This window comes from Salvelinus sp. IW2-2015, linkage group LG15 (genome assembly GCF_002910315.2).
Source record: "Salvelinus sp. IW2-2015 linkage group LG15, ASM291031v2, whole genome shotgun sequence".
Taxonomy (NCBI): Eukaryota; Metazoa; Chordata; class Actinopteri; order Salmoniformes; family Salmonidae; genus Salvelinus; species Salvelinus sp. IW2-2015.
The window spans coordinates 18,683,092-18,703,892 of record NC_036855.1 but is presented as its reverse complement, the minus strand read 5'-3'; the positions used below and the strand labels follow the sequence as shown (position 1 = coordinate 18,703,892).

Here is a 20,801-nt window from a genome sequence, read left to right as displayed (position 1 = left end):
CTGTTTGCCCACTTGTGCATGTAAAAACCAATGTAAGAGGAAGTCATTAAACAAATTATGCACAGTAATGTTTGATAGAACCAAGAGAGATTGCTCCTATGAAAAGAACAATGGGCATACAGAATTAYAAGGGATGACAGTGGCAAAGTTTAGGTATCACAGCTAGATGATTGGAGAGTCTGGGCTGCAAGGAAAAAAACTTCAGGCTCTGTTAAAAGTTTCACTATCCATGCTTCCTCATTATTCTTTGCTTACCAAAACAGCTCATCAAAAACTGAGATGATGCAAGCACAACACTAACATCAGCAGCAATTTATCGGGAAAAATCGCACAACCCCTAGATCACTTTTCCTTTGAACATCCAGAGGAAATTAGATACATGTCCATCCAGAATCCATGTTGAGCAATGTGCTCCGCCGAAACAGGCATTTCCCATTGATCTAGTCAACATCAAAACAAATCATGGTGATGAAACAGACCAAAGTGGCACAGTAGGGGGACTTCTACCAAGTATAATCTCTGACAGTATCAAAACACATCTCTGAGTTTAAGGCTAGATTCTGATAAATAAATTAGGTATTTGCTATGGAATAAATTATAATTGCAGATTATTGGACTATGTTGGATACTTAATTTTGAATAGCACAACACATCCAAACACAAGACAATTCTTATGTTATTAATTATAGGGCATGAGTAGTGAGTAGGCCTGATATAATTTAAGATGATGTGTGTTCCTTGGGCTTTTGCATGACACCACCCTGTGTATTATTATGAAAYAAATGTGTTTTATGATGTCAACAAGATAAGAGTTTATTTTCTAGAAATTATAAAAGTATGTCTAGATTATAATCATGTAGTCTACTAGGCCGATGTATAGACATGGGTTTATGTCGGTTTGTGTAGCTGCCAGGCCTGTACTTTATCTCCATCTGGTGGATATTTGTAAAATTGCAGCTGGCAGGTGCGAGAGGTATACTGAAAACTTTCAAGGTCATGAAGATCACTCCGCTTATTTATTATCTATTATCTTTCCATTCCAATATATATCTTTCTCTCCTCCGTTTTGCACATATGTATAGTTAGAATTTTTGGATCCATTTTTTACTTGAAAACAAACATATTTTATCCAATTAGTAAAATATGTTTTAAAATAAGATGTTACGCGTTGAACTGTTCATTTCATTCGCAAATTTGACGAGCGTAGTAATACTTTGAAGTGAGAAGACCTACACATACTGCGTTCAAGCAAGACAAAAATTTAATCGCTGCTACTGATTCGTTCTTTGTCTAGGTTGAGTTTGTAAGTAGGTAGAAATATTGATATCATATTTACATAAATCACCAAAGATTCTGATAGACGTTAAGTGTATACATTAACTTCATGTGAAGAATGGAATCTGTTAATTTACATGAATTGAATTTTGTACGTTAAATGTTGTCAACTAATGTTAGCGCTAACGTGAGTTAGCTAGAAAATGTTGGCTGGCTAGCTAAACAACATTCTTGTTGGGGGTTTTTTAGACATCACGAAAACTTATCGTGTGAGCTTGTTGAAAATAAGTTGTAATGAAACGTGTTTTTTTTGTCAATTTAATGTGCAAAGATAGTTAGCAGTCACTCCAATGCTAGCTAGCTAAACTAGCTTTAAGGGGCCATGTGCCTGCCATGCATCTTTTTACTTCATTGTGGAAGTAGCTAGCCAGCCACTTCCCAGCGCGTGCTTTTACCTTTGTCAACKAATTTCTCTTCACTATTTGTTGTTGAAATAATTGTAATAGTTGGCTACAGGTACTGTTTTTGTTGGTCTAGCTAGGCTTTGGCAAGTAAATGTGTTGCAAGTGACTTTTTAATGTATGTGCTCAAACTTGGTTGACACTATTAGCGAGCTAAACCAGCTACCAATTAGCTATCTTACAATGAACATAGTTATCAAAATATTTTAGTAAATGGGTAAATTCTTTGCAATAACACTGTCTTCTCCAGGTTTTAGAAGCTGAAAATGACTGGCCGTGCACGAGCACGATCAAGGGGCCGAGCGCGCGGTCAAGAGACTGCGGCACCTGGCATGGTTAGTCTGCATGAGCAACTAGTTAATATGCTATCTGTTAACTAGGGCCTGGAGTAGTAAATMTTAACACTTTCGTTTTGATGAAATAATTAAAGTACTTGAATCTTAAGGTGTTTGTTAATCAAATGTAAGAAATTACAGTTGTCTTATCTGATATGAGTCTGATCTTACCTGCAGACACCCTTTCAGGAGACAGCACGTGAAGCTCCCCCCTCTGAGGGTGAGCTTGTGGGTCGAGGAAGACAGAGAACTGCCCCAGGGGCTGTGTCCTCCGAAGGTGCAGTGCGCTTTTCCTCTGGATCATCTAATATGACATTAACTCCCAAAACAACTGATTATGGATAGCTGAATTTAATGGAAATGAAAAAATGCTGTGCATACATTTACAATGAACGATAGAAGGCTGACTTAAATAATTCGTGTTTTGTTTTTTCACAGCCGTTATTCAGATATCTGCAGGGTTTCAGCAGGTGAAGATTGGAGAGAGAGGTGGACGGCGTCGTGACTTTCATGATGCAGGAATCAACACCAGGCAGGCCATGGAGCATGTGAGAGAGTCCAAGTCTGGTGTGTAAATGGCTTATGACTACATGGTTTGACAGGAATTGCCATGATACATCCTTATTTAAAAACCCCCAAAGTGTTACTGAGCTAAATCATTTAGTAAAGATTTCGAAATTAAAATTGCCCTGGCTGCAGTCAGGTTTAACGGTAACCTTTGATATTTCCTCAGGTTTTTCTGGGTCTCCCATTGAGCTGAAAGCCAACTTCTTCAAGATCCTGTCCCGCCCTCAGTGGGTGCTGTACCAGTACCATGTGGACTTCAAGCCTGTCATGGAGTCACGGCGCCTACGTTCTGCCCTCATGTATCAGCATGAGGAGACACTAGGCAAAGCTCGCACCTTTGATGGAGCCCTCCTCTTCCTGCCTCACAAACTGCACAACACGGTACAGTACACTGGAGGGCACTATTCCTCTGGTGGCTTTATGTAGTGATGTAATTTAGTACTAACTTCCTGTGTAACATGGGATTTACAGTTAAAGGTGCAATATGCAGAAATCGCTCTGCCTTTTCCTGATTGCTAAAATTCTAATAGTTTGCTTAATTTTAGTTTGACAAAACAATAATCATTGTACCATCTAAACCACTGAAATATTTTAAAATACCAAAATATTGTCTTGTACAAAACCCGAAACTAAGGCTCAAACCTTCTATGTGAATTTGGTTGGGGGTGCCCAAAAAGTTGCATATTGCAGCTTTAAGCTTCTGTTAAACAACATAGAAGGCTGTTTGGCACCTAGTTGCTTTTTAGACTTAAATTAATAGATTATTCTTAATCTGCTGGGTCTTTAGATACACTTTTTTTGTTTATAGGAGACTGTGCTGTACAGTGAGACCAGAATGGGTGAGAAAGTCCAGATCACTGTCACTCTGACCAATGAGCTGCCCCCCACTTCTCCAGTGTGCCTGCAGTTCTACAACATCATCTTCAGAAGGTCAGAACACCTACTGAAGGGTCATTGTCGTGTTCACAGCTTTGAGTTTCAAAACTCTGAAAATAATATTCCATATCTGTAAAATAGTGGACAGTGACATGTTAACACTAAAACCCTAACCGTGGCTCTACTCCATCATTGCCTAACAGTTGTCTGTTCTTGTTTTCAGAGTGCTGAGGATGCTGAACATGCAGCAGATTGGACGCCATTACTACAACCCAACAGACCCACTTAATATCCCACAGCACAGGTCTGTATTTCACTAGCCTCAACAGTGGACTCTATGGAGACTATAGATCCAGAATTAAGCTGTGTGATGTCTTTTGGCGTTTTTCACTGTGTGCTGTGTGTGTTCTTCAGGCTGACCATCTGGCCCGGTTTTACTTCCACCATCCTCCAGTACGAGTCCAGCATCATGCTGTGCACGGACGTGAGCCACAAGGTGCTGCGCAGTGAGACGGTGCTCAGCTTCATGATGGGCCTCAGGCAGCAGAGTGGAGATCAGCGCTTCCCAGAGGCCTGCACCAAGGAGCTGGTGGGACTCATCGTCCTCACCAAGTAAGACCCATTACTATAGTGTCTTCAATACTGAACTACAGGAGTCTAATCGGATTAAATCCTAAATCTGTTAATCTTGGCATAGGGAACAACTGCTTGAAAAGTGTTATCCCTTTACACTTCTGGGAATTGGCCTATATGGATAAGGCTAAATTGACATTTTTCTTACAGAATAAATATGTAAAACATATGCATAGCCATGGTAGCAATTGAAAGGGAACAGTTCATAGATAATGGGAAAATTATTAGACCGAAGGTGAGTACACAACAGTTCACCTGACACAAGACTAAATCCAAACATTACACTTGATATACAATTTTCTGTACTTTTCACATTTGTTGATGACAATCTGAAAATACTCTGGATACATTCAGTAACATAAGACTATTCCTGGAAAATGTGGGGTAGGTGTGACATATGACCAACAAATTACAAGGGTTTGAGTGAGAGGACTAACTGGTGTCTCCAAGTAGCCACCCACCTTTCCAAAGTGTGTACAGTTCCTAAGCAGTTTCACTGCACCCATAAAAGTCATGGGTGAACAGGGAGTACAGGGGGGTGCTGAACATGCACCCTTGTGGGGCCTTTGTGTTAAAGAGCACGGTAGTGGAGATGTTGTTGCCTACATTCAACAGTAATGTATATTTTTGAGCTCTACTAGCTGTGCCGTTGACGAACTGGAGCATTCACATTTGTAGTTTACTTTGGAACACAACTCTGCATCCCCACCATCACACAGTTACTGTTGTTTACGCAATCCAAAAACAGTCCATTATAAATCGCAATCTAGGTCAGGTGGGCATGATTTGAAAGCTTGTTCTATTGACAACATTACTAGCAAAGTTATAAAATAGGATCTTAGTGTTACGCTTTTGCAAGGCAATAAAAAACAATATATATATATATTTAATCTACACACAATACCCCAAAATGACAAAGCAAAAGTTTTTTTTTTTGTGCGCAAATGTATTAAGAATTTTTAAACTCACATTTACACAAGTGTTCAGACCCTTTACTCAGTACTTTGTTGAAGCACCTTTGGCAGCGATTACAGCCTTGAGTCTTCTTGGGTATGACGCTACAAGCTTGGCACACCTGTATTATCTCCCATTCTTCTCTGCAGATCCTCTCACACGCTGTCAGGTTGAATGGGGAGCGTCACTGCACAGTTATTTTCAGGTCTCTCCAGAGATGTTAGATCAGGTTCAAGTCCAGCCTCTGGCTTGGCCACTCAATGACATTCAGAGACTTMTTCCGAAGCCACTCCTGCATTGTCTTGGCTGTGTGCTTAGTGTCGTTGTCCTGTTGGAAGGTGAACCTTCGTCCCAGTCTGAGGTCCTGAATGCCCTGGAGCAGGTTTTCATCAAGGGTTTCTCTGTACTTTTTTCCGTTCATCTTTCCCTCGATCTTGAATAGTCTCCCGGTTCCTGCTGCTGGAAAAACATCCCCACAGCATCCCTACAGATGCTGCCACCACCATGCTTCGCCGTAGGGATGGTATTGGCTAAGTGATGAGCGGTGCCTGGTTTCCTCCAGACGTGACGCCAAAGAGTTCAATCTTGGTTTCATCAGACCAGAAAATTGTGTTTCTCATGGTCTGAATCCCGTTAAGTGCCTTTTGGCAAACTCCAAGTGGGCTGTCATGTGCCTTTTACTGAGGAGTGGATTCCGTCTGGATTCCGACTCTACCATAAATGCCTGATTGGTGGACTGCTGCAGAGATGGATGTCCTACTGGAAGGTTCTCCCATCTCCACAGAGGAAATCTGGAGCACTGTCAAAATGACCATTTGGTTCTTGGTCACCTCCCTGACCAAGGCCCTTCACCCATGATTGCTCAGTTTGCCTGGGCAGCCAGCTCTAGGAAGAGTCTTGGTGGTTCCAAACTTCTTCCATTTAAGCATTTTTTATTTATTTAACCTTTATTTAACTAGGCAATCAGTTAAGAACACATTCTTATTTACAATAACCACCTAGGAACAGTGGGTTAACTGCCTTGATCGGGGGCAGAAGGACAGATTTTTACCATGTCAGCTCGGGGATTTGATCTAGCAACCTTTTGGTTAATGGTGCAATGCTCTAACCACTAGGCTACCTGCCGCCCCTGAATGATGGAGGCCCTTGTGTTCTTGGGGACCTTCAATGTTGCTGACGTTTTTTGTACCCTTACTCAGATCTGTGCCTCGACACAATCCTGTCTCAGAGCTCTATGGACAATTCCTTAGACCTAGATTGGTTTTTACTCTGACATGCACTGTCAACGGTGGGACCTTATATAGACAAGTGAGTGCCTTTCCAAATCATGTCCAATCAATTTAATTTACCACAGAAAGACTCAAATGAAGTTGTAGAAACATATCAAGGATGATCAATGGAAACACGATGCACCAGAGCTCAGTTTTGAGTCTCATAGCAAAGGGTCTAAATACTTATGTACAGTTGAAGTTGGAAGTGATTGATTTCTTTCAGCTTTTATTTATATCATCACATTCCCAGTGGGTCAGAAGTTTACATACACTCAATTAGTATCTGGTAGCATTGCCTTTAAATGGTTTAACTTGGGTCAAGCGTTTCGGGTAGCCTTCCACAAGCTTCCCACAATAAGTTGGGTGAATTTTGGCCCATTCCTCCTGACAGAGCTGGTGTAACTGAGTCAGGTTTGTAGGCCTCCTTGCTCGCACACACTTTTTCAGTTCTGCCCACAAATTTTCTATGGGATTGAGGTCAGGGCTTTGTGAGGGCCACTCCAATACCTTGACGTTGTTGCCCTTAAGCCATTTGGCCACAACTTTGGAAGTATGCTTGGGGTCATTGTCCATTTGGAAGACCCAATTGCGACCAAGCTTTAACCTCCTGACTGATGTCTTGAGATGTTGCTTCAATATATCCACATAATTTTCCTTCCTCGTGGTGCCATCTATTTTGTGAAGTGCACCAGTCACTCCTGTAGCAAAGCATCCCCACAACATGATGCTGCCACCCCCGTGCTTCACAGTTCGGATGGTGTTCTTTGGCTTGCAAGCCTCCGCCTTTTTCCTCCAAACATAACGATGGTCATTATGGCCAAACAGTTCTATTTTTGTTTCATCAGACCAGAGGACATTTCTCCAAAAAGTACGATCTTTGTCCCCATGTGCAGTTGCAAACCGTAGTCCGGCTTTTTTAGTGCAGTTTTGGAGCAGTGGCTTCTTCCTTGCTGAGTGGCCTTTCAGGTTATGTCGATATAGGACTCGTTTTGTTCTGTGGATATTGATACTTTTGACCTTGTTTCCTCCAGCATCTTCACACGGTCATTTGCTGTTGGTCTGGGATTGATTTGCACCAAAGTACGTTAATCTCTAGGAGACAGAACGCGTCTCCTTCCTGAGCGGTATGATGGCTGCGTGGTCTCTTGGTGATTATACTTGCGTACTATTGTTTGTACAGATGAACGTGGTACCTTCAGGCGTTTGGAAATTGCTCCCAAGGATGAACCAGACTTGTGGAGGTCTTGGCTGATTTCCTTTGATTTTCCCATGATGTCAAGCAAAGAGGCACTGAGTTTGAAGGTAGGCCTTGAAATACATCCACAGGTACACCTCCAATTAACTCAAATGATGTCAATTAGCCCAAATGATGTCAATTAGCTTATCAGAATCTTCTCAAGCCATGACATAATTTTCTGGAATTTTCCAATCTGTTAAAAGGCACAGTCAACTTGTAAACATTTGAACCACTGGAATTGTGATGCAGTGAATAAGTGAAATAATCTGTCTGTAYACAATTGTTGGGAAAAATTACTTGTGTCATGCACAAAGTAGATGTCCTAACTGYCTTGCCAAAACTACAGTTTGTTAARAAGAAATTTGTGGAGTSGTTGAAAAATGAGTGTATGTGAACTTCTGACTTCAACTGTAAATACTTATTTTTAATGAATTTGTAAAAATGTCTAAACCTGTTTTCGCTCTGTCATTATGGGGTGTTGCGTGTAGATTGAGGGAAAACAATTATTTAATACATTTTAGAATAAGGCTGTAACATAATAAAATGTGGATAAAGAGATTTCCGAATGCAGGGTACTGGGCTGAGGCRGTCTAGTGGTGACTAAGTATGATGGCCTTCAGATAGAAGCTGTTTTTCAGTCTCTCAGTCCCTGCTTTGATGCACCTGTACTGACCTCGCCTTCTGAATGATAGCGGGGTGAACAGGCCTTGGCTTGGGTGGTTAATGTCCTTGATGATCTTTTTTGCCTTCCTGTGACACCGGGTGCTGTAAATGTCCTGGAGGGCGGGCAGTGTGCCCCCGGTGATGTTTATTTTATCCATCCACACTAGACGCGATCAGGACATGCAGGTTGAAATATCAAACGAACTATGAACCAACCATATTAATTTGGGGACAGGTCGAAAATAATTTAACAATCAAGGCACTTTAGTTCGGTAGTTTGCTGTTGCTAGCTGGGTTGTTATTTTACCTGAAATGCTCAAGGTCCTCTACTCTGACAAATTAATCCACAGATAAAAGGGTAAAGCGAGTTAGATTCTAGTAATCTCTCCTCCAGTCTTCTTTGAACTTTATGGCGGTTGGCAACCAACTTTAAGGTGCACTACCACCACCATCTGSACTGGAGTGTGGACCTCAGTTAATCGTTCAATCATCCACGTGGGTATATGCTCCTAAAAACCAATGAGGAGATGGGAGAGCCGGGACTTCCAGCGCGTTAAGCTTCACAAATAGAACCAAGTTCTATTTTAACGCCTGGCTACGCAGATGTTTGTTGACGGTGCGATGATAGAATAACATGTATGTGTACATTTATTTTGCAACGCGCACTTAACCCGCGTGGTATGTATGTTGAGGGCCAAGCCGAATTTCTTCAGATTGTCAGTGATGTGTACGCCGAAGAATGGTGAGGACGTGCTCCAACCCCCGTCCACAATCAGCTCCTTTGTTTTGTTGAGGGAGAGGTTATTTTCCTGGTACCACTCCGCCAGGGCCTTCACCTCCCTGTAGGCTTTCTCGTCGTTGTTGGTAATCAAGCCTACCTACCACTGTTGTCGTCTGCAAACTCCATGATTGAGTTGGAGGCTTGCGTGGCCACGCAGTCATGGGTGAACAGGGAGTACAGGGCTGAGCATGTACCCTTGTGGGGCCTTTGTGTTAATGAGCAGAGTAGTGGAGATGTTGTTACCTACCTCCACCACCTGGCGGCTGCCCGTCATGAAGTCCAGGACCCAGTTGCACAGGGCCCTGAGTTTATAGCGTTCCTTTTTTTTATTTTTTATTCACCATTTTAATTATTTTTTACATTTACAGCTCATTAAATTACTTCAATCAGTGCAGATGGAGAAGGCAAGCTAGCTGTTTACATGTGTGATGAACAGACAAGTGTAGCCTGGTGCAAGATGCCAAATTTTGCYGATGGGTTGAGGAGGAGGCTTGACTCGCTTAGGCATCTTGTTATGACATATTAGGCCCACAGAATTATACCTGTGAGTGGCTTCTATGGGGTAACTGAGTGTCCTTCGAGCTAGCGCACTAACACGCTTGACCTTGCTAGCTAACAAGCTTCTGTGCGACACCAGAATTAAAAACGCGTCTTTGTAAATCCCACGTGAAACGTTATAACTAGGCCTATAGTATCCTGAACTAGCATTGGAAATTAATCCATTCTTCTCTCGCTAATTAAAAATCTCTCCCTATCTTCTGAATCAAGCTTGTTACCTCAATACAGTAGCCTATGCTTTGGAGGTGGGAGGGGCAGGTAGCCTAAACAGGCAAAGATTTTCAGCTTGAAGGCAGACACTGGAATAAGTTTCTAAGGGACAGCGTGAGGGCTTTGAATAGGCATTTTGTTGTGGGACTAGAAAAAAGTCTGGAACATAAAATAACGTTAACTGCTTCCCATGCTTTTAAAATAACGGTTCTGTTCCGGAATAGTATGGATTACAGTATGGTTACAGGTTCCGTTTCTGTTCCTTGAAAAAGGTATTTATTTTACAGTTCTCTGGTCAGTTCCCTGAACCAACCCCTGGTCATGAGTGCATTCAGGTGCGTGTGCTTCGGGGAGTTTTCTTCACAATAAACAAACAAGCACATTCTGTTAAAAACAACCCAGTGTATGAAGCCATGTCATCTTGTAACTGTACATCAAACACAGTGATGTTAAACGTTAACACTGTATATGCACATTTGGACTCACAGTTGTTTGGCTGGCTTGTATGACATCAAAGCTGTGTTTATTATAATCCTCAACGTCTCATCTTTCAAAATACATAGTCATCAATTTACAGCATTTCCCTCACTCAAACAACAAAAAATGCTGGTCAGTTACCGGYAGGGATGGGGGCAATTTCTTGTTGTGTGAGGTGCTCAAGTTCAGAATCTTTGTRAGTCAAAACCCATACAGCGCCATAAAGCGGAGAGCCAGAGCTCTGACGTCATGTATAGCATGTTAGTGGCCAACTGCCATTTTTCAACCCTGAGTACGAGTGTAAAGGGCTATGGTCTTTGCTTCCATGTATTTCACATACGCACTATTGATAACATGTTAAGATTCTGCCATGGGTAACAATGACATGAATTAACAATGGAAAATTAGGCTTCATCCTAATGTAAATGCATAATTTCCCTTAGGTACAACAACAAAACCTACAGGATTGATGACATTGCGTGGGACCATACTCCCAACAACACATTCAAGAGGGGAGACTCTGAGATTTCTTTCAAAGACTACTACAAGGCCGTAGGTTTTGTCCCACACACACGCGTATGAGCTGTTGTCACTTAATGGAACCTTGACTGAACTAATGGTGGTTTAATTTCTCTTCAGCAATATGGTCTGGACATCACTGACGGCAACCAGGTGCTTCTGATCAGCCATATGAAGAAGATTGGTCCTTCTGGAGGACCGCCCCAAGGGCCGGCCATGCTTGTTCCAGAGTTCTGCTACCTCACAGGTACCACTGACTATAACAAAACACTGGAAATGTTTTTTAAGTGTTAAATGTACTGTCGTGCCAAGTATTATGTGATCAAACCACTCTTCAAAAGGCCTGACTGACAAGATGCGTGCTGACTTCAACATCATGAAGGACCTGTCCACCCACACCAGACTGACTCCAGAGCAGAGGGAGGGGCGGCTCAACCGCTTCGTTGGGAACATCCACCAGTAAGTTTAATGTCTGTGGTTTCTATTCCCCAGTTTTGATTGATTACAATACTGATCATCTCTTTCTTTTGAAGGAACACAGAGGCCCAGACAGAGCTGAATACCTGGGGACTCAACTTTGACAACAAACTCCTGAGCCTCACAGGCAGAGTCCTCCCTGCGGAAAGGATTGTGCAGGGTTCCAGAACAGTAAATAATCCAACACAAAATGAATGTTTTATTGTTGTTTAAAACCTGTTAGGGCWAGGGGGCAGCATTTTCACGTTCGGATGAAAAGCGTGCCCAGAGTAAACTTCCTGCTACTCAGGCCCAGGTGCTAATATATGCATATTATTAGTAGTATTGGATAGAAAACACTCTGAAGTTTCTAAAACTGTTTGAATGATGTCTGTGAGTATAACAGAACTCATATGGCAGGCGAAAAGCTGAGAAAAATCCAACCAGGAAGTGGGAAATCTGAGGTTTGTAGTTTTTCAACTCATTGCCTATCGAATATACAGTGTCTATGGGGTCATATTGCACTTCCTAAGGCTTCCACTGGATGTCAACAGTCTTTAGAACCTTGTTTGAGGCTTCTACTGTGAAGTGGGGGCGAATGAGAGCTGATTAACAGGTCTGCCAGAGTGCCATGAGCTGATCACGCGCGCACACTTGAGAGCGACCTGAGTTCCATTGCAATTCTAAAGACAAAGGAATTCTCCGGTTGGAACATTATTGAAGATTTATGTTAAAAACATCCTAAAGATTGATTCTATACATCGTTTGACATGTTTTACGGACTTTAACGGAACRTTTTGACTTTTCGTCTGGACCTAGTGATCGCGCGTCATGAATTTGAATTTGTGAACTCAATGCTCGAACAACGAGGAGGTATTAGGACATAAATGATGGACTTTATCGAACTAAACAAACATTTATTGTGGAACTGGGATTCCTGGGAGTGCATTCTGATGAAGATCATCAAAGGTAAGTGAATATTTATAATGCTATTTCTGACTTCTGTTGACTCCACAACATGGCGGGTATCTGTTTGGCTTGTTTTGGTCTCTGAGCGCCGTAATCAGATTATTGCATGGTTTGCTTTTTCCGTAAAGCTTTTTTGAAATCTGACAAAGCAGTTGCATTAAGGAGAAGTATATCTATAATTCTGTGCATAATACTTGTATCTTTTATCAAAGTTTATTATGAGTATTTCTGTAAATTGATGTGGCTCTGTGCAAATTCACGGGATGTTTTGGAGGCAAAGCCAAATGTGAACTGAGGTTTTTGGATATAAATATGAACTTTATCAAACAAAACATACATGTATTGTGTAACATGTTGTCCCGGGAGTGTCATCTGATGAAGAATATCAAAGGTTAGTGATGAATTTTCTCTATTTCTGCTTTTTGTGACTAATCTCTTTGGTTGGAAAATGGCTGTATGATGTCTGTGACTAGGTGCTGACCTAACATTATGATATGTTGTGCTTTCGCCGAAAAGCCTTTTTAAAATCGGACACTGTGGTTGGATTAATGAGAAGTTTATCTTTAAATGGTGTATAATACTTGTATGTTTGAGAAATTTGAATTATGAGATTTCTGTTGTTTGAATTTGGCGCCCTGCAATTTCACTGGCTGTTGGCGAGGGGTTCCCAGACAGGTTAATACAACACAAAATCAAAGTTTTAGTGTTGTTTATATTAGAATATGGGGGAGGGGCGTCTTCCTGCACTTTCCTGATTTAACAGGTTAACTTTCAATGTTTGAAGTATGGTATTTTCAGCAAATGTAATGTAACTGCTATTTCTTGTATTTTCTCCTAGTATGAGTACAACCCCTGGCAAGCAGACTGGTCCAAGGAAATGAGAGGCATCCCACTGATCAGTTGCCGACCACTGGAGAACTGGTTAATGTTCTTCACCCGCAGGAACAATGATGTGGCCCAGGCCCTCCTGCAGACCCTCAACAAGGTCTCCACACCCCTGGGCATCCGCATGCAGAGGGCCATCATGTGAGTGCACACACACACACACACACACAGAGAGTAAGATCCAGAGAACTGCACTACCCAGTTGTAGGCTTCACTTGGTATTCCATTTCTCACCAGAGAAATGACTTGATCCCAGAGTTGACATAACATTCCATTCTTCCAGGGTGGAGTACGAGGACCGCCAGGAGTCTCTGCTCAGGGCTCTGCAGCAGAATGTTAAGAAAGAAACCCAGATGGTCAGTAGTCACTCAGCTAAAGTCTGGCTAAACATGACTGTCATGGTGTTATTACAAACATGTTGCAGCTATCTGTCAAGAATCTGTCAGTTGTGTTGGGTTCCTTCCTAAGGTGGTGGTGGTCTTGCCCAGCAACAGAAAGGACAAGTACGACAGTGTGAAGAAGTATCTGTGTGTGGACTGCCCCACACCCAGCCAGTGTGTGGTGGCCCGCACCCTCGCCAAACAACAGGCCCTCATGACTGTGGCCACCAAGATCGCCCTGCAGATTAACTGCAAGATGGGAGGAGAGCTGTGGAGCGTGGAGATCCCAGTAAGACACACGCACAAATAAAATGCACCCCATGTATTTCAATGGAAGAATGTGCCTATGCTAAGCCGTTACACTTGAAAGACATAAACACCTTACCTCCCTGTTTTACAGCTGAAGCAGCTGATGATTGTGGGCATTGACTGCTACCACGACACGGCTGCTGGCAAGAGATCAATTGGAGCTCTGGTGGCCAGTCTTAACCAGGGCATGTCCAGGTATGTGTCCTTATGGCCAGGAGGCATGCATGGACACTTTCCCATCAGGGTTTGTTGCCAAGCAAAGAGTGTGATGGCAGAAGCTGATATTATGATGAATGAGTTAACAATTAAACTAATGGGACATACCTCTGATTTCCCAGGTGGTTCTCAAAGTGTGTGCTGCAGAACCGTGGACAGGAGATCATGGACGGACTCAAGGTGGCGCTGCAAGGCATGTTCAGTCAAATCAAACACTTGTTACATAAAAGGAACTATTAAAAGCTCACTTCCAAGTATTTTTCTAGGATCCATTTGAGCCAATTTAGTGAGTCACATTTGTGACAGCTTTTTCAAAGTCTAGGGCTGAAAGGGTTTTATCCCTATTGAAGTTTGTGACCATGATCCCCAGTATCCTGACAGCAGGCTCTTTTCCAGGTGCCCTGAAGGCGTGGCTGAAGCACAACAACTGCCTGCCGTCACGTATCATTGTGTACAGAGACGGAGTGGGAGACGGGATGCTGCAGAGCGTGGTCAACTACGAAGTGCCACAGATCATGGAGTCCATCAAGACCATGGGACACGACTACGCGTAAGAGACGATCTATTCTAGAAACTCGCCACTGTATTGACTCCATTTCAATCAACAGTCATTCTATTGCTGATATTGTTCTTTCCTGTGTTATCCTCTCCTAGACCCAAACTCACCTTGGTGGTTGTGAAGAAGCGCATCAGTTCCAGGTTCTTTGCCCGCATCGATGGCAAGCTGACCAACCCTCCCCCTGGAACATGCATCGATACTGAGGTCACCCGCCCAGAATGGTATGATCATTGACTGATTTATCAATCATGGAAATGTAATCATATGTGACTGCGTATCCTTATTGTCTGTCTTTCCTTTTCAGGTACGACTTCTTCATCGTCAGCCAGGCCGTCCGCATGGGCAGTGTTTCCCCAACCCACTACAATGTGGTGTACGACAGCAGCGGACTGAAGCCTGACCACATGCAGCGACTAACCTACAAACTCTGCCACATGTACTACAACTGGCAGGTAGGCTGGATTCTCGTAGCTAGTTGTATTGCAAACATTCCTAGCTGAAGACTACTGCTCTATCATATTGATTATTGATTGCTATATTGTTGAGTATTGTTTATTTCGGACATGATAGTAAGTAGTATATTGAGGGTATGCATGTCATTGGTTTTCTGTGTGCTTATCTCCAGGGAATCATCCGGGTGCCTGCACCCTGTCAATATGCCCACAAATTGGCCTTCCTGGTGGGCCAGAGCATCCACAGAGAGCCCAACATGAACCTGGATGACTTCCTCTACTACCTGTAAGAGAGCACAAGCTACCTAAAGAGTACATTGGAGAACTTGGTTTCCTTGAAACTGTTTGATTTTTGTTCAGGAAATTGACTGAATTTATTTAGGGGTAAAGTGGTTAGGATATTTCCCAATTTACAGGAGAMATTTTTTTWTATTTTTTTATACTTCAGCAATTTGATTCTCTTCTGTTTTATGCTACTGTTTTATTTGAAAAAATATTTGTAGATGGTCATTGCAAGGTGTTTTATTTGTGTGACATGGTATGAGACTGTTTTGAGAAGTTTGCTACCTCAGCTTTTATTTTGGCTGTACAGTGCATTTGGAAAGACCCCTTGACTTTCTCCACATTTTGTTACGTTACAGCCGTATTCTAAAAATTGATTAAATTGCTSTTTTTCTCATCAATTTGCACGCAATACCCAATAATGACAAAGCAAAAATATGTAAGTATTCAGACTCTTTACTCAGTACTTTGTGGAAGCACCTTTGGCAGCGAGTACAACCTCAAGACTTCTTGGGTATGACGTTACAAGCTTGGCACACCTGTATTTAGGGAGTTTCTCCCATTTCTTCTCTGCAGATCCTCTCAAGCTCTGTCAGGTTGGATGGGGAGCGTTACTGCACAGCTATTTTCAGGTCTCCAGAGATGTTCAACCAGGTTCAAGTCCGGGCTCTGGCTGGGCCACAAAGACAATCAGAGACTTGTCCCYAAGCCACACCTGCGTTGTCTTGGCTGTGTGCTTAGGGTCGTTGTCCTGTTGGAAGAGGAACCTTCGCCCTAGTCTGAGGTCCTGAGCGCTCTGGAGCAAGTTTTTATTGAGGATCTCTGTTAATCTTTGCCTCTCCTGACTAGTCTCCCGGTCCCTGCCTCTGAAAAACATCCCCACAGCATGATGCTGCCACCACCATGCTTCACCGTAGGGATGGTGCCAGGTTTCCTCCAGATGTGAAGCTTGGCATTCAGGCCAAAGAGTTAAATCTTGGTATCATCAGACCAGAGAATGTTATTTCTCATGGTCCCAGAGTCCTTTAGGTGTCTTTTGGCAAACTCCAAGCGGCTGCCTTCTTTTACTGAGGAGTGGCTTCCATCTGGCATACCATAAAGGTCTAATTGGTGGAGTGCTGCAGAGATGGTTGTCCTTCTGGAAGGTCCTCCCATCTCCACAGAGGAACTCTGGTCACTCTGACAGAGCTCCATCGGGTTCTTGGTCACCTCTGTGACCAAGGCCCGCTCCCTTGATTGCTCAGTTTGGCCGGCCGGCTCTAGGAAGTGTCTTGATGGTTCCAAACTATAAGGTCCCACACTGTCAACTGTGGGACCTTTTATATAGACAGGTGTGTGCCTTTCTGAATCATGTCCAATCAATTGAATTTACTACAGGTGGACTCTAATCAAGTTGTAGAAACATCTGAAGGATGATCAATGGAAACAGAATGCACCTGAGCTCAATTTCGAGTCTCATAGCAAAGGGTCTGAAAACGTATGTAAATAAGGTGTTTCTGTTTTTTNAAAAAAAATATTTAATCCATTTTAGAATAAGGCTGGAACATAACAAAATGTGGAAAAAGTCAAGGGGTTTGATTACTTTCCGAACGCACTGTACCTCTTTGTTCAATATCACAGTGAACATTAAGGTTATTGTCTAGGTTGAAAATTATTGTTTCAACTTTGGCGCAAAGTTGCACGTATATGACATGTTGTTTAAAAAAAATAATAATAATAATATGCTGTTAAATCAATTGATTAAAATAATTGTGGATCAAGTTTTGTTTAATTTGATTACCCTTCAGTAAAAGTTAACTTTGTAGTACTGTTATTGCATTACTGTCTAGCATGCTCAAACTCAACTCTGGACCTCAAAGCCAGTTCCACTGTGTTTTTTTCATTGTTCCTCTCTAATCAGGGACTGATTTAGACCTGTTATACCAGGTGGGTGCAATTAATTATCAGGTATAACAGAAAACCAGCAGGCCCTGGAACTCGTAGGGCAAGAGTTGAATACCCCTGGTCTAGCAGTTAGTATTTGAAGTTTTGATGATTACACTTCCCTTTCCCTTTTTGGAGAAATTCGATTCTGTCAATACTCAGGACTTTGATATTAACGTTTATGGCTTGATTTACCTCCACTACATACAGCGCAATAGAAATTTAAAGGCAATGTTCGCTCAATCAGAAATTACCTTTACATTTCAAATTGTMGTACAGCGCTGAACGATTTGGATTGAATCGAGTCTTTAATCCTTTGACTTTGCTGTTGCACCATGGCATTTGGTGAATAAAACACAGCGCAAACAGCATTACAAAATATGAAATTTATTTGATAAATTTTTTTGCACATGCACACCCACACAATATTTTGTAACCACCAATATAGGCTGATATTTTTTGTCATAAAGCTAGCACACAATTGCAGACTTTTAACATTATGGTTTTGAAGACACCATGGGGAAAGCTTTGCACTGTTTGATTATAAATTTTAATGTACAAAAAAGGCAGTCTGAAAATCAAGTATAAACATTTAAAAACAATTTACAAATGGACAAAGTACAAAAAGAGCAACAGTCAAAACAATATATATAGAAGCAATGACCGACAATTGTACAGAAAGTTGTACAGAATGCTTTTCGTACATTCTTTTTTGGCAGTCTCAGTTCAAATCTCATGAAAGTAGTGTAGTCCAGAAAAAGCTGTGATATAAAGTGAATGGAAGGATGAAATGATTAACAAAATATTGTAAGGAGTTAACAGATGGAAGGTTTCATTTCACATACAAACTAGAACGCTGGACATCTGCATACTCCTAATGGATAGTTTTGATAAATAAAATATATTGGCTTTCAATTAATCATACATTCACTACTCTGTGCTAGTTGGGTGCTTACACAAATACAGTACTTCTACCCTTTGCAAATATATGAAATGGAGAGTTGACTTCTGTGAACCTGTAGTCAAATTAGTTGAATTTATAGGGGTCATTATGGAGGTAGACTTGTCTTGTTGAAATCACAATTTCTATGTAAGAACTTGATATAGGGCTTTTATCTGATGGTTATTCAATCAAACCTAGTCTCTGTCATAAGTCAAACATTTTCCTGCTTCCAAGAATTGCAAGTTTGGAGTGTACTCTACAAAACTTAGTTTGAAACAAAAAATAATACCAACTGCTGATTGCAACTTATCCTGGAAACAATTAATTAAACTGGCCTTCAATTGTATTTCTTTCACATCCATTGTCTTATACACAAACGTGTCAAAATGGGATTGTGAATGCAGTAAATACATTGCATGTATAACATGAAGAACAAAATAAAGTGCCTTATTTTTTTCATTAGTCTTTTTGTGCCAAAATAGTGTGAAACATTAAAACGTAAATACACATTTACATTCCCCCATTACTTTTTTGTATTGAATTTCGTTTGAATGTCATTTTAATGCGTAGGTCCTCCAAAAAACATTCTTACAAGTAATAAACTGCACATCACTAGTCTTGATCAACATAATTTACAAATACATTTTCAGAAGTAATGCAATGACTTAAATGCATACAGGACATAACGCTCCACTCACTGGACAAAATACAAACCATTGTGCATTTATAAGGCAAATACATGGAGGTTGGTTTCAACTAGGCATTTCATGACAATTCAACAACAAAAATATACTGAATCTTGAAACCCTGTCCTATCTAATGTCCTTGTCCAGAGTTATTTCAGTGTGCCTGAAGAACTGACACTTGCTGTTAAGAATTGATACTTGCTTATCAAATTCTCTCCAGACCAATCTGACTCGAGTCTTTCTGGAGATTTTGCATATTTTACCACTGCACATATCGTGACTTCAGGTGCTAAGGTGGTGACTAGTKAAATGTGTACCTGGGCTCGAATTGAACTGAGTACGAATGTGACAATTAGGTTTGTATTGAATATTCTGTTTTAAGTTAATCTTTTTTTTTTACTATTCATTTAGCAAATATTGCTCATACACGGTATCATAAAAATGCACTGACAAAGCATGCAAATTGAGCCTCGAGTTCTGATAGAAAAGGCCATCAGTTAGCATGTGCTTTCAAAGGTTGGGTGGGAATTATTATTCTGGATATGGTTTAGGTAAAACATGCAAACCTCCTATACAGTTCAAATGACCTCAGCTGCCTGACCCTAAAACTGCTATTTTCCTTGCATCAATATGGGTACTACAATGTGGAGGTTTGGTTAAGGTGAGCCACCAGCAGTATTATCAAGTATGATGTTGACTGGCCATTCTGAGCCCTATCCTTTGATCTCAGCCCTAAAGAGAGAATGGTATAAACCCCTCTTACTCTGAGGAACATTGTGGTCTACAGCGTCATCAAACAGACCTACATACCTATTTCAAATCATCCATCGTGTTGCAGTCTTCTGCTTCAGATAGCAAAACATAAATGACCAGAGGTTGGCTTATGACACTAAATTTCAAACTATGAGGTCCCTGAACCATATTCAAAATACATACTGCAATTTAAATAAGGTTTCTAGAATACAACAGATTTGTACATTTTGACAATTTTTTCTTCTCACAGGACTGAATTTACAGTAATGGAAGTGTTGGAGATGAATTATGTGGTTGGTAATATACTTCAAGTATTTGAAGGGGTTATTTTACAGCGCCAAGTCTTTTCAATAATTTCTTCCCTTTGGAGAGCAGTCCCTTTTTCTTTTTGGAGGACAAGTCGCAGGGGCCCCTGATGGGACTGCCAGGCCCCACTGTAGCAGGGCCAGAGCCAGGGATGTGTTGGCGCACTGTGGGGGAGGCGGCTCTTCTGGGCAGACCCGATTTTTCCAATGGAACCTAATGGGAGACCCGTAAGGGACAGTTCAGCGGGGTTAAAAAGCCAACCCTCTTGCACCCCAGTCACTACCCCCTTCCACTTAGTCCTTTCTGTCTCAGCAGGGCCACCATACCTTTGGCTTCATCAGTCTATCTCCCTCATAGCATAGCCCAGTTCAACTTGTAAATGTTAGGATATTGTATCTTTAGTGTACTGAGGTGCTGTATACCACCCTCCCCCACTGCCATTTAGGTAGTCTTTCATCAAGCTGGTTTAAATGATAGACTTCAATGTCAAAGAATGTCCACATACTCTTTACCAATCACACATTTCTATGCTGAGATTCTCCAGAATGGCTATCAATGGCATAGGCCATGTCTTTCACACACACAAAAACAAGAGATACAATATTGTATTAACATTATGGGACAACATATGACAGCAGATTTTCTTTTTAAATATAAAGGGCATTCATATACAACTGGGTTACAGTAAACATCTAATATCTAAATATTCCTTCATTGTAATCATGAGCTAAAAGGCTTCTTTTCAATTGCACTTAGGAAAGATGTATCCTTAAGATCCCATTAACATGAGACTAGTCGCTAGCACTAGTCTCTACAGTAGATATAGTATCGTCTCTACAGTAGATATACTATGGTCTCTAGCACT

At 41.5% G+C, this 20,801-nt stretch overlaps 2 protein-coding genes across 3 annotated transcripts in view; one reads left to right on the top strand and one right to left on the bottom strand.

The window, feature by feature from the left end:
- Positions 1-1,186: 1,186 nt before the first annotated feature.
- piwil1 (piwi-like RNA-mediated gene silencing 1) lies at positions 1,187-17,706 on the top strand. 2 transcript variants are annotated; one of them, XM_024002556.2, is made up of 21 exons: positions 1,187-1,303; positions 1,987-2,071; positions 2,249-2,348; positions 2,510-2,638; positions 2,805-3,019; positions 3,447-3,568; positions 3,738-3,818; positions 3,929-4,126; positions 10,742-10,850; positions 10,938-11,064; positions 11,159-11,276; positions 11,351-11,465; positions 13,081-13,268; positions 13,411-13,483; positions 13,596-13,796; positions 13,908-14,011; positions 14,155-14,225; positions 14,429-14,582; positions 14,687-14,812; positions 14,896-15,043; positions 15,217-17,706. In XM_024002556.2, exons 2-21 carry the CDS (start codon positions 2,003-2,005, stop codon positions 15,331-15,333), a joined length of 2,565 nt encoding a protein of 854 aa, XP_023858324.1. In that variant the 5' UTR covers positions 1,187-1,303; positions 1,987-2,002; the 3' UTR covers positions 15,334-17,706. The 2 variants fall into 2 exon arrangements, with proteins under 2 accessions (XP_023858324.1, XP_023858325.1); XM_024002557.2 differs by having other exon boundaries at positions 1,187-1,307.
- Positions 17,707-19,244: 1,538 nt separating this feature from the next.
- LOC111974655 (RIMS-binding protein 2-like) overlaps positions 19,245-20,801 on the bottom strand; it is a 163,944-nt gene continuing 162,387 nt past the window's right edge. The window contains 1 exon segment of the mRNA XM_070447014.1: positions 19,245-20,149. Coding sequence (XP_070303115.1) covers positions 19,955-20,149 — 195 coding nt within the window. The 3' untranslated portion in view covers positions 19,245-19,954.

Bases quoted from the DNA above. Each gene is read 5' to 3' on its own strand.
- piwil1 (XM_024002556.2), top strand. From the start codon at position 2,003: ATGACTGGCCGTGCACGAGCACGATCAAGGGGCCGAGCGCGCGGTCAA. The intron at 11,466-13,080 runs GTAAATAATCCA...ATTTTCTCCTAG, and splicing joins TTGTGCAGGGTTCCAGAACA to TATGAGTACAACCCCTGGCA. The intron at 14,813-14,895 runs GTATGATCATTG...TTTCCTTTTCAG, and splicing joins GAGGTCACCCGCCCAGAATG to GTACGACTTCTTCATCGTCA.